The sequence below is a fragment of the Macaca mulatta genome, chromosome 8 (genome assembly GCF_049350105.2).
Source record: "Macaca mulatta isolate MMU2019108-1 chromosome 8, T2T-MMU8v2.0, whole genome shotgun sequence".
In the NCBI taxonomy this organism is placed as follows: domain Eukaryota; kingdom Metazoa; phylum Chordata; class Mammalia; order Primates; family Cercopithecidae; genus Macaca; species Macaca mulatta.
Window position 1 is genome coordinate 148,969,174 of NC_133413.1, and position 12,767 is coordinate 148,981,940.

A 12,767-nucleotide genomic window follows, 5' to 3' on the forward strand; every position below is an offset into this window, starting at 1 on the left:
ATTACTCTTAATCACTCTTGGTCATGGCCTTCATTTATTGAATGCAAGATCAGACAGAAACTAGACCATGTATTACTCCAGTTTATATTCAAGTTCCATTTAATAAAGATAAAGTTGGATTGTGCCTTTGGGTTAAAATAATAGTAACAACAACGATAATACATGGATACTTTAGGTATTCCATGGTTTAGCAATGGCATTTGAAAAGGATTGAGTATTTGAGCTTCTTTTAAACAATTGCAAGACAGGGCTTTTAAGGACAAAGTAAATGCACTTTTAAGGTGCATTAAGAGGGTACGATGTCTATCAAAGAAGGGACTAAACAGAAGAAAAGGCTTCAAGGTTGTAAACTGGTCTTATGTCCCAAAAACTATCACTCAGTAAAGGAGGAAAGAAAATATGTGTTCTTTGTGGTACAAAGGGGAGAATTAAAAGCACTGGGTGGAAACTACAGGATACCATAATTTTATTCTCAATGAAAAAAAAAAATTCTACTGAATTTCCATTATCTATGGAAATATATTTTTAAACTGCAGAGCCAGATGCACTGGCTTTGAAAGAAGCATGCCTTCTATTTCTAGAGGCATTCAGGTGGAGGCCGAAGATATTGACAGCAATCCTCAACCTGAATGGGGACACACTTCATTGATTCTTAAGACCCTATAACTCAAAGTTTTAGCAATTCTTAAAGCTATCACCCCTAGTGAGTTTGTAAACTAACACATAATAGACTGATGTGAATTATTCATTAAAACTAGTGGTGGCTCACATCTGTAATCCCAGCACTTTAGGAGACCAAGGTGGGTGGATCACAAGGTCAGGAGTTCAGACCAGCCTGGCCAACATAGTGAAACTCCGTCTCTACTAAAAATACAAAAAATTAGCCGGGTGTGGTGGCAGGCACCTGTAATCTCAGCTACTCAGCAGGCTGAGGCAGGAGAATCACTTGAATCTGGGAGGCAGAGGTTGCAGTGAGCCAAGATCACACCACTGCACTCCAGCCTGGGTGACAGTATGAGACTCCACCTCAAAAAAAAAAAAAGAGTGTTTCTGCAGGCAGGTCCAACAGGAAATGGCTGTATGTCCTGAAAGCAAGTAAGAGCTGGATAAATAAGGACTTACAGGAGGGCCAGCAACCCCTACGCCTGGGTCACCACGGCTGCCAGGAGAACCAGGGATCCCAGGAGCTCCTCGATCCCCCTAGAAAGAGAGAAAAATAAGATCAAGAGGTCAGTGCCAGGAAGGAGAGGGCTAGGGTGCAAAATGAATCATGCTTCTTCTAGAATCCTGACTGCAGGCTTCTCCTGCCACCTGGCCTCCATGGGCCATGCTATAGTCTACCCAAGCAGCCCATCATCCCACTCAGCCCAATATTCAGGGACCACAGCCATCAACTCAGATTATATAACTTTCAAGGATGACCATTCCTGGACCAACCTTGACCATGGTTCCAAATGTGATTATAAAAATATGGCCCTCCCCATGGAAGCATTGTCCAAATCTACCATGCTTTCTTAAAACCACATCAAACCCTCATCCTAACTATACCCCAGACTTACACACGCACCCACATTTCAATTTAGATCCCAAATCACACATAAATTAATTTATCAATTCACCAATAATTTATCAAGTACCTACATTTTCCACATCACCCTTCCGAATGTGGGAGTGAGGAGCCTAAAGGGGACCGAGATAAGACCTTTGCCTTCAAGCATAGTTAACAGTGTGGACCTGGGTGTCAGAGGCCTGGATTTAAGTTCTGGTTTCAACACCTATTAACTGTTAACTTAGGAAAGTGATGAGTTCCTATGCTTTAGTTTCCTCACCTACAAGGGGAACAGGACAGGAGCTGCCAGGTCTGCAGATGTTGTGCTCATTCAATCAGATTATGCAGAGAGAGTGCTTGGCACAGAGCCTAGCACAGCACTCAACATGAGCTAGGAGTTGTGTTTGCTTCTGTTCTCATTGTACTGCCATGCTGGACTTTGATGGAAAAGGAAAAAGGAGGAAGAAATTGAAAAAGGGAAGAAATTTTGTTTGCCATTTCCTGGAGAACAAAGCTGAGGCAGAGTCACACCTTATTCATAATTTCAAAATCCTCAGCCCTTAAAAACAAGTGTTTACCTCAACTCAGTTGGCAGCAAAACCTGACTTGTGCTGACACACACTATTTGCAGTCTTTGGTTATTCCATTTTGCGTGAACATTTACATATTTTTGTCGCCTAAGGATGAATGAGCTTGATTGGGGTGTTGCCCCAGATACTACCATAAATGTCATTAAGTGTATATTTTGCATATTACTACCTTTCTAAAATTGAAATTAAATTTGGCCCAAAACACACATGGCCCCAACAGTTTTGTGTAGGAGGCTGTGATCCTGAGCTTATTTAGCCAGCGGAACCACAGTCAAGCCTGAGGCCAAGATGGCAGGTGATCTTGGCTCCAGCCACTTAATATCTCTGGAATAAGTTAACTCATATGACAAACAGAAACAGCCTCAGAAGCTTGTTATGAAGAGCCAAAGAGATAATGTGGCAGTTAATTAAGACAGAACTCGATATTGCTAGGTAGTATGTTGCTTTATTAAGGTTTGGGTATTGTGCATTATAAAACATCTCATTAATGGCTCTAAGATGATTTGCCTTTCCTATAGTAAAACCGTTGCCTGGATGAGTACATAAGCTATATATTCACTCAACTAATGCTCATTCATTCACTGCAAACCATAATCTAGATTCCAAGCCCAGAAGATTACTCAGTCATAAGTCCTGCCCATTGTCAATACTCAGTGCTAAGTTCGGAAAAGAAGGGATGTTCATGAGGATATGAAGGAACAGACCTTGCAAAGTTCTCACAAAAGATACAAACCAGTATCTAAATCCCTCACTAGGTCTCCTTGACATCATTGCTTCCCCTGGTCCCTCTGGGCCTCTGAGTCACAGTACCTGCTGTTTCTGAGTCCCTAAGAGTCAGCAACATCCCTTGCTTTGCCCTCATCTCTGCCAGGAGTTCCCTCAAATTTTCTGTATATTCTCAATTAGTGTAATCTGTTTCTTTAGAATAATATAATATGAATGGTTCTTGGAAGTTCAAGATACTATGGATCCCTAGAAAATCTAACTCGTTTCTATGGGGAGGTTGGGGAATAGAGGGAGCAAAAATAAATAAATAAATAAAACAAATATGGAAACAAGTGTCATGAACTAAGAATGACCGTCATGACCCATGATTTATCTGTCACCAGCTCATTGCCGCAGTGGAGAGGGGCATGTAGGAAGGTTTCAAGCTGGTAGTGAGGTGATACTAGGTCCAGTCTCAGGGCCAAGTCAACCTCATCCTGTGACCTTGGGTAAGTCCCATAACCTCTCTGCATCATTGGGTCCTCATCAATTAAAAAAAAGTTCTACCAAATCCCCATGTATCTTATGAAGACATTTAAAAACAACTCTATACGCTTGAGAAATACACTGTATATTATGGTTGCATTATTATCACTTATTTATTATTTCTTCATTTTTGAGACAGGGTCTTGCTCTGTCACCCAGGCTGGAGTACAGTAGTGCAATCATGGCTCACTGCAGCTTCGACCTCTCAAGTTCAAGCAATCCTCCTGCCTCAGTCTCCCTCATAGCTGGAACTCCAGGTGTGAACAACCATACCTGCCTAATTTTTGAAATTTTTTGTAGGGACAGGGTCCCATTATGTTATCTAGGCTAGTCTCAAACTTCTGAGCTCAAACAATCCTCCCTCTATTATTACCTTATATGCAGAGGTAGAAGATAGAAAGTGAACTAAACACATATAAATGTCAGATAAATCTATATTCTTTTGCCCTTTGGTTTTGCTTTTACAATCTTAATGCAGATCTTCCTGTTGTTCTTATTTTCTGTTCTAGTTTGAAGCAGAAACTGTCCCTTTCCTGTCCCAAGGCCATGGTCCATGTACATCCATGGCCATCCATGCAAACCCTGACCATTGCAAGCTAAGTCATGTCAACAACCTAGTTTGTATGCTTCCATGGTATTTGTTTGCTCTTCGGTTTCTTATACATGCTATTTCCCCTTGTCTGAGATCTTCTTCCATCCATGTTCTAAGCTTCCAAAGCCTACCATCAACTAAGACTCAATCCCATTGTTTTGTTGTTATAAAGCTGCCTCTGCCTGTCTTGCCCTTCTGTCTTTTTGCAAATGGTTGCATAGATCTTCACTAACCTTAACATGTTGCCCTCCCAGTGCACAGTTGTCTGACCCTCTGACTTTTCTGCAAGCAGCTTGAAAGTAGAAAATCTTCATTCATTTCTTCATCCAACAAATGTTTACCAAGCACCTAAAATAATTCAGGCCCTCTGTTAGGTACTGGATCTATGAATCTCTGTATCCACAGTGTCCAGATTAGGGTCTGAGACAGGTGGCAGCTAGTAACCATTTCTTGGATGCAGGAACAAAAGAATCCTGTATCAGTCACTCTGTGTCAGGCATTGGGTTCTGCCTTTGACCAAAATAAACTTTTTCAGAGGAAGGAACATGATAGAAAGGCCTCTCCCAGCCCAGTCTGGAAGCGTGGAGTCACTGACTGCTTTCTGCTACACTAGGTCTGGCTCCATTTGTATGTTTATGGTCCACTGTGATGCTAACAAATTCCCCAAAGAAATGACCTTACAATTTCATAAACTGAAACTTTCAGAAAATGGCCCCAAGAAGAGCAAAAAGACCTTAATGTTCTGACAGGAAAAGCCAGAAGGCTAATGGTTAAGAAAGAACAGAGTGCATGAGCTAGAATCTGCAGCACAGTGTCCAAGGAAGAGATGTGGGAGGAAGGAAGTGTGGGGGTTGTAGATGGAGAATGACATTTATTGAGCAACATCTGTGTGTCATAAGATCATGGATCTCCTGAGGAGCCCTGTAGGGGTTAAACACTCTTTATTCCTTCATACAGAAAGGAACTGAGGCTCAGAGAGACAGAGCTGCTTGAGCCACCTGCCTTCAAGTCATCTGCCTGAGCTGGCACTTTAACCCAGCTCTGCATGAAGCCAAAGCTTATTTAGCCTGCTAGAAACAAGTGCCACTCAAGAGAAATACTGGCATCTTCAAGAGTCTTCCTGCAGTTAAAAGGGATTAGGAAGGGCCAAACGGCGGCCAAAGAAAACCTTCAAATAACTCCCTTCCTTGATTTCCTAAGGAAATTGCCCTAATTTCAATCAGCACCTGGGACAGTACCAGGGCAAGCCTTGCACAAGTCACCCTCTCTGGGATCTCTCTCTCCACCTCTCCCTAGCTTCCCCTACTTCTTACCTTCTTCCTCTGGCTGAGCAACCCATTCTACAACTAAAGATGACCTTAAATTCCAATTTGTCTTCCCAATGCCAATTGACTATGGAACGCTTTCTAAGCCACATTCTGACTTACACATTTACACAATATCAACACTGGAATGGGTCAAGTGTTTAGACATCTCACATTTTAAATAAGAGTAAACATTTGGCCAAAGGGGCAGTATGACTTGCCCTGAGACTCACGGAGTTAAAACCAATTGGTCAACTAGACCCATGTCAGGAGTGTCTGCACTCCTCCCCCAGGGGAGTCTCAGCCTGCTTCTGCTCTTTAATGCTGCCTCCCCCACTTCCCCCAGGCTTCCTCCAACAACTGCGTGCCTGCAGAGATAGACCCCTGCTTTCTTGCTGCAACCCCACAGAGTGATCTAATAATAAGGATCCAAGCATAATCATAATAATTAATAATAAGGTCTAAAGCAGACCCCACAGGGGATTCAATAATAAGGATCATGAATATTTACTGAGCATGCAACTGTGACCAGCACCATGCTAGGCAACTGTATGTATATATACTTGTATGACATCATTTATTTTTCCCCCAGACTCTGCCTGTGAGTTAGGTGGTAACACACTCTGAGCCTACCCATCAATGGATCACTAAGATCCCAAAGATACAGCTACATAATAAACAGGATAAAGGGGAAAAAAGTCTCCTACTATTAGATCAATGGTCATAAAGAAGGAGCATTTGAAGCCACTTTGCTGCTCCACCATTTCTGGTGCCCTCACCTTCCTGTCTTCCAAGAGGCTATCAATGCCCTCTAGATCCTAACGCCCTCTAGGCCCTGAGGGTCCCTGAGGTCCTCCTCCTCTAAGGGGAAAGAAGTGGAGTGCTTGAGCACTGCAGATCGGACTGGACTGTGTGTACCACATCACGAGGGAGCCTGCCACATATCTTCAGATTGGTGGTTAATGCACAAAATCCTCCAGAATCTAGGTCCTAATTCCTTAATCTGCCCCTCTCCATATATACCCACTGTTCCAGGCATGTGGAACTATTTTATATGCTCCCACAGTCAGGCAAAGTTAGTCCCAATTTTATTCCTCAGAAAATGAGGAGTGGTTATGTATTTACTCATAACACACAAAAACATTTTCCCTTTTGAAAAATATTTTGATTGTGAATATCACTATTAGGAAAAAGCACATGGGTCTACATTGATCAAATTAGTGTAAGCTTGGGATGCTTACAGAGAGCACCTCACCTGCTTGAATAAGGGGAAACCATGAAGCAATGAAATGTAATATAGATAACAGTAATTATTCCTGGAGCCTCAAATTTTCATATCTTGCACATTATTGTAAGCAAGCCTCTCACATACAATTTTAGAAGCAATACACTCTGTGTTTATGTTGTTGAGATCCCAAAGGTGCAAGCATAGAAAGAAATAAAAAGGGGGAAAAAAGGCCTCCTACTGTTTGGAGAATGGTTTCTGGGGCTGGAATAAAACTTTCAGTAATAGCAGTGTGTGTGCATTCCAGAAGTGTTGAATCTTTAAACACTCAGGTGGAATGCATGGTAATAAGCTTTGGAGAAGTGCCAGCTGACTTAGACGGTGGCTCAAGGGACGATGACAGAAGATACTGAAGGCATCTAGGAACTTTAAAAAATTGTTTTCATAGACATATGCAAGTGTAAAATAATATAATTTTACAATAACACTTTTATTAATATTTTGAATATGCACATCAAATGAAAGCCCAAAATGTACATATTCTCAAGTCAGTCATTGACTGTTTCACCCACATTTTTAAAAGTTGATGCATCTGAGTTAGTCAAATAATTTTCACTGGATATGGGCATACTTAGAGCTCATGGTCTTCTCTGAACACATTCTGCCTCAGGCCTCAGTGTCTTGCCCTGTTAATTCCCCTGCCAATGACTCCTCCTTCAACTTCTTCCCCTGCTAATGGCTAATGCACTTTATTTTATTTTTATTTATTTATTTATTTTTGAAATGGAGTCTCCCCTGTCGCCCATGTTGGAATGCAATGGCATGATCTCAGCTCACTGCAACCTCCATCTCCTGAGTTCAAATGATTCTCCTGCCTCAGCCTCCCAAGTAGCTGGGATTACAGCTGCATACCACCATGCCCAGCTAATTGGTTTTATCTTTAGTAGAGACAGGGTTTCACCATGTTGGCCAGGCTGGTCTTGAACTCCTAACCTTGTGATCCACCCACCTCAGCCTCCCAAAGTGCTGGGATTACAGGTGTAAGGCACCGCACCTGGCCCTACATGCACTTTAAAACCGGGACAAACATCTCCTCCTTTAAGAAGCCACGATAATGAAACCAAGCTGGGTTAGCGAGCCCCCTCGGAGCCCACACGTGCCCTGAGCTACCCTCTCTCCTAGCACTCGTCTACTTTTTGTCTGTTTACATATCTGTTTTCCCGGCTGAACTGTGAGCCACTGGAGGTCCTGAAACACAGGACATGCACTGCTGTCATCCCATAACCCACCTTAAAATCTGACACATGTGGTAAGAAACTCAGTAGACATGCAGTGAATAAAGTAATGAATGCATTGGTAATTGATTGGTAATTGATGCGTAAATGAATGAATGATTCAATGTAGAAGGTATTTTAGGAAACTTCCCTGTCCACTCAGGAAATTTCTCATAAGAACACTTCCCCGGCCGGGCGCGGTGGCTCAAGCCTGTAATCCCAGCACTTTGGGAGGCCGAGACGGGCGGATCACGAGGTCAGGAGATCGAGACCATCCTGGCTAACACCGTGAAACCCCGTCTCTACTAAAAATACAAAAAACTAGCCGGGCGAGGTGGCGGGCGCCTATAGTCCCAGCTACTCCGGAGGCTGAGGCAGGAGAATGGCGTGAACCCGGGAGGCGGAGCTTGCAGTGAGCTGAGATCCGGCCACTGCACTCCAGCCCGGGCTACAGAGCGAGACTCCGTCTCAAAAAAAAAAAAAAAAAAAAAAAAAAAAAAAAAAAAAAAAAAGAACACTTCCCCATGAAAAAAGTCGTATTTTCTGAATTGTGGGTGCAATCGAATTGAGGAAGAGACTGGTTGGTATTTAGCAAGCATTTCTCTTTTCCTCCTGTGTGCCTCAGCAGGCAACATGCCCCAGTCTCCCCTGTGTGACTGTCATTGGGTGTTGGTAGAAATGAATTAGCAATCTCCAGGTCTGGGCCATAAAATCTTCCCACAGGGTTCCCCACTCTCTTTATTATTGTTGCACTCCAAGAATTCAGTAGAAAATTCTGAAACTTTAGAGGATGGAAGAGTCATGGGATTCGAATGTGACCACTGAATGGCTATGCGGGTGAGAACTTCCCGCAGCAAGACTCCCATAGACCTAGTGTCCATGAGATACGAACTTTTAGTGTGTTAAGCCTCTGAAATTTCGGAATCATCTGGTACTACAATGAGACTCATAATTCAAGAACTGCTTAGACCTATTGCTCTGCCGATCGAAAGTCAGTGTCTCCTGCCACTTCAATTAATGGTAAGTATTTATTAAGTACTGATTATATGGCAACTACTTCAATATAACAGTTAAGAGTGATAGAACCAGCCAGGTGCACCGGTTTTATCCTCTCTCACACCTGTAATCCCAGCACTTTGGGAGTCCGAGGCAGGTATCACGAGGTCAGGAGTTCAAGAACAGCCTGGCCAACATAGTAAAACCCATCTTTACTAAAAATATACAAAACAAAATTAGCCGGGTATGGTAGTGCGTGCCTGTAGTCCCAGCTACTCAGGAGGCTGAGACAGGAGAATCACTTGAACCCGGGAGGTGGAGGTTGCAGTGAGCTGAGATCACACCACTGCACTCAAGCTTGGGTAACAGAGTGAGACTTTGTAAAAAATTAAAAATTAAAAATTAAAAAATTAAAAAAAAAAACAGTCCTAGAACCTTTAGTCAAATGGAATGCAATGAGCTGGGAAACATGGAAGTGGACTGAAGTGACCGGAGATGTTTATAATTAATTTTTCCATGTTCTCTTTCTAAGGGCAACTCATGGCACCCACGGTTTTCTTGGACAAGCACTCACCTTGATTCCTAGGGGTCCAGGGAGTCCAGGTGATCCACGGAGTCCCTGGGGAAATAAATAATACAAGGACAGTCATGGAGCTGAGGGTGAACACTGACTCATGCACCCCGTGCCAGGCTGACTGCATCCTCTGCTGGGGACCCAGAGATGGGTGAGACTCTCCCTAGGACCTGACTTGCACAAAAGAAACAGAATCCGGTTTTGAGCCCCAAGGCCCTGGATATGAATTCCGACTCTGCCTCCTACTGCCTCTGTGTGGCCTTCTGGAAATCTCTTAGCCTCTCTGTTTGCTTTCCCGTTGAAGAGCCTTATTGTATAGACTTGAAGCAAGTAAGGGGCAAGGCCTCGTTTCAAAGCAGGCTTTGAAACCTTCACTTCAGGCTGAAGGGCTTTGGCACTCACAGCCACAATGAAAACCACGATTCTAGGAAGTCTTGGCTGAAAGCAACAGAGTAGACCAGAAGTCCTTCTCTATGCATACACTTGTCCTGAGCTGTGGGGATGTGCTTACCTGACTGTCTCTCCATGAGATGGGAGCATCTCCAGGGTGCAGACTGTCTCATCCATCTCTGTGTCCCCAGCACTGGCCCAGGCTGGCATTTGGCCAGTGGTCCATGAGGATGTGCTGCCCTAGCCTGAACCACATTAGAGCAGACTGTTGGACCCACACACCACCCCTTTCCCAACTAGGCCCCTTTCATTGGCCACGGTTCAATTTCTGTAAAGTTTGGCAGTTAGATGTTTTTCCTTTTCCTTCTCTAATTTTCACCTGGTTTCTACAGGCGAAGGGACTCCCGACCTTCCACTTACCGGCTCTCCATCCTTCCCTTTTCCGGGTGGCCCAGGGAGCCCAGGAACACCGGGATCTCCCCTGGGACCAACTGGCCCTGGGCTGCCTTCTTCCCCCGCTGAGCCCTGGAAAGAAAAGTAGACATTTCCCAGGGTCGATTACCCTCAGCATGAAGCTTTTCCACGGGGAAGCAGCCTGAGTAGGTTTGTAGGTTTCCTGGGACTGCCCTTATGATTTTAGAAGGCCCATGCTTTCTGGGACACAGAAAGATGGACTGTGTAATGCATATTATAAGTTATATCGTGTCCCCCAGAATTCGTGTCTTGAAGTCCTAACACCTACTACTTCAACGCACAGATGTGATTAAAGTTAGGATGAGGTCATACTGGAGTGTGACCCTCCAATGGGCCTAATCCAATCTGAGTAGTGGCCTTTAAAGAAAGAGGCATTTGGTCACACATGCATAGAGGCAAGACAACACAAATACACAGGGACAAGACACCGCCAAGGAGCCAAGGGGAGAGGTCTGGAACAGATGTTTCCTTCACAGCCCTCAGAAGGAGCCAGCCTGCCAACAGCTTGACTGAGGACTTCTTGCCTCCAAAACTGGGAGAAAGTACATTTTGGCTGTTTAGGCCACCCAGTTCATGATACTTTGTTACTGCGGCCTTAGTCAATCGATTCAATAAAAAGCATGGAAAATGACAGGACGTTCATGAGGACCTCCCACCCAGTGCGGGCAAATCTACTTCCGGTGCATCTCTTACAGATCAGCCCTCATTTATGCTTGAACTCCTCTGGGAGCAGAGACCTCACTACGTCTCCACACTGGGCATTCCTTTGTCAGGCAGCTCTGTTACGTAACATTTCTTTACACTCAGCCTTCTCTGAAATCTTCCCAACACTGGACACTCAGTCTGTTCCCTGAACCCTGCAGACACAATCCAATCCCTCTTACAGTTAGGTTTTCAACTATAAGAACAGAGCTTAAAGCTACAACGGAGAGAGCAAGGGAGAGAGAGCATGAGAGTGCTAGCATGGGCACCGGGGTCTGTTCAGGGACTTGGGCTTTAAGCTTGCTCCAGGCCAGTGTTCATCTTCTCTGACCACAGAGCTCTGAGCAGTCCTTGTGGCGGCCCTGGCTGTGGAACACTAGGTTGAGCCCCGCGAACCAGATGGATTCCTTTCCCCAGACGGGGCTGCCCTGGGCGGAAGCTGCAATCGCAATGTTTCCAGACATTCTCAGATGGAGCAGGGGTAAGGTAAGATGAGCCAAGGATGGGCAAAGCAAGGATGGAGAGGGCCTCTCTCCAAGCCTGGAGCAGGATCAGCTTCCCCTAGCCCCAGGACAGACCCTGCACATGGTGTGAGAGGGAAAAAGCATGCTGCAATGTCCGGGATTTTTACCACTTTGCAGAGCCCTGGAGGTTCCTTTCCAAGTTAAGTCTCAGGCCCGGCCCTCAGCCTGGGCTTCTGCTCAGCCAAGGGAAGGCATTTGGCTCCCTCTAGAGGCTCAATATGGCAATAGCCCACTGATTTCTGGTTTCTGAACATGCACCTGTTAGTCCTCCTAAGATGCCTAACATCTTGGACATCCCCTTCCAGATTACCAACGTCCTACTTACAATGTGCCATCCTTCAGACATGGTATAATTAAGGAATACCAGATGAATCCAGACATTTTTCCTTTGCTTAATCTAGGCAGTCTGAAATGGTATTATTTTTTTCAAAAAATGAATGTTTGCACCTGTATTACATAAGGATTGTTGTTGTTATTTTATTATTATTATTATTATTATTATTATTATTATTATTATTATTTGAGATGGAGTCTCACTCTGTCACCCAGACTGGAGTGCAGTGGTGTGATCTCAGCTCAAGGCAACCTCCGCCTCCCAGGTTCAAGCGATTCTCGTGCCTCAGCTTCCCAAGTAGCTGGGATTACAGGCATGTGCCACCATACCCAACTAATTTTTATATTTTTAGTAGAGATGGGGTTTCACCATGTCGGCCAGGCTAGTCATGAACTCCTGACCTCAAGTGACCTGCCCACCTTGGCCTCTTAGTCCTGGGATTACAGGCGTGACCACCACACGTGGCCCATAGGGTTATTATTAAGCCTATGATCAACACTCCAAAAACTCAAGATATTTTTCATAGATGTGTTGATCATTTTTCTCTGCACTAAGCTCTTTTTTTCTGGGAGACATGTAGCTTAAAATTGAACCTTCCTGCCAAAAGGCAAATGACATCTCCTCTTGGTAAATTATGCAAAAACATAAAAACTGAAGTGATTATTTAAAAGGTACCAAGTAGAGTGAACTTGAACTTGAAATAATTCATGTTAAGAAGTTTGGTCACATGTGTGCTAGGAGGGACCTCTGTGGACAATCCATGCCCCAATGTTGTCTCTTCCTGTCCATGGATATAAGCGTGATCTGCTCACGCAGGGAAGGCAGGATACAACCACATGTCACCTGTTATCTGCTGAGCCCACTGCACACGCCTCCCCAATTCGTCTGCTAATCCTCACAACCTATGATCAATGTGGCATCATCCTCATTTTACAGAGGAGAAAATGCAGGTGCAAAGAGGATGCCCTTTATTTAGATCAGGGTTTCT

At 44.2% G+C, this 12,767-nt stretch overlaps 1 protein-coding gene across 2 annotated transcripts in view; it reads right to left on the minus strand.

The window, feature by feature from the left end:
* COL22A1 (collagen type XXII alpha 1 chain) overlaps positions 1–12,767 on the minus strand; it is a 327,910-nt gene that overhangs the window by 87,858 nt on the left and 227,285 nt on the right. For both annotated transcript variants that reach the window (XM_028852945.2, XM_077942884.1), the window contains exons 38-40: positions 10,166–10,270; positions 9,356–9,400; positions 1,123–1,200 (exon numbers count right to left, since the gene is read on the minus strand). In XM_028852945.2, the coding sequence (XP_028708778.2) occupies positions 1,123–1,200; positions 9,356–9,400; positions 10,166–10,270 (228 nt within the window). The remainder of the gene's footprint in view (positions 1–1,122; positions 1,201–9,355; positions 9,401–10,165; positions 10,271–12,767) is intronic.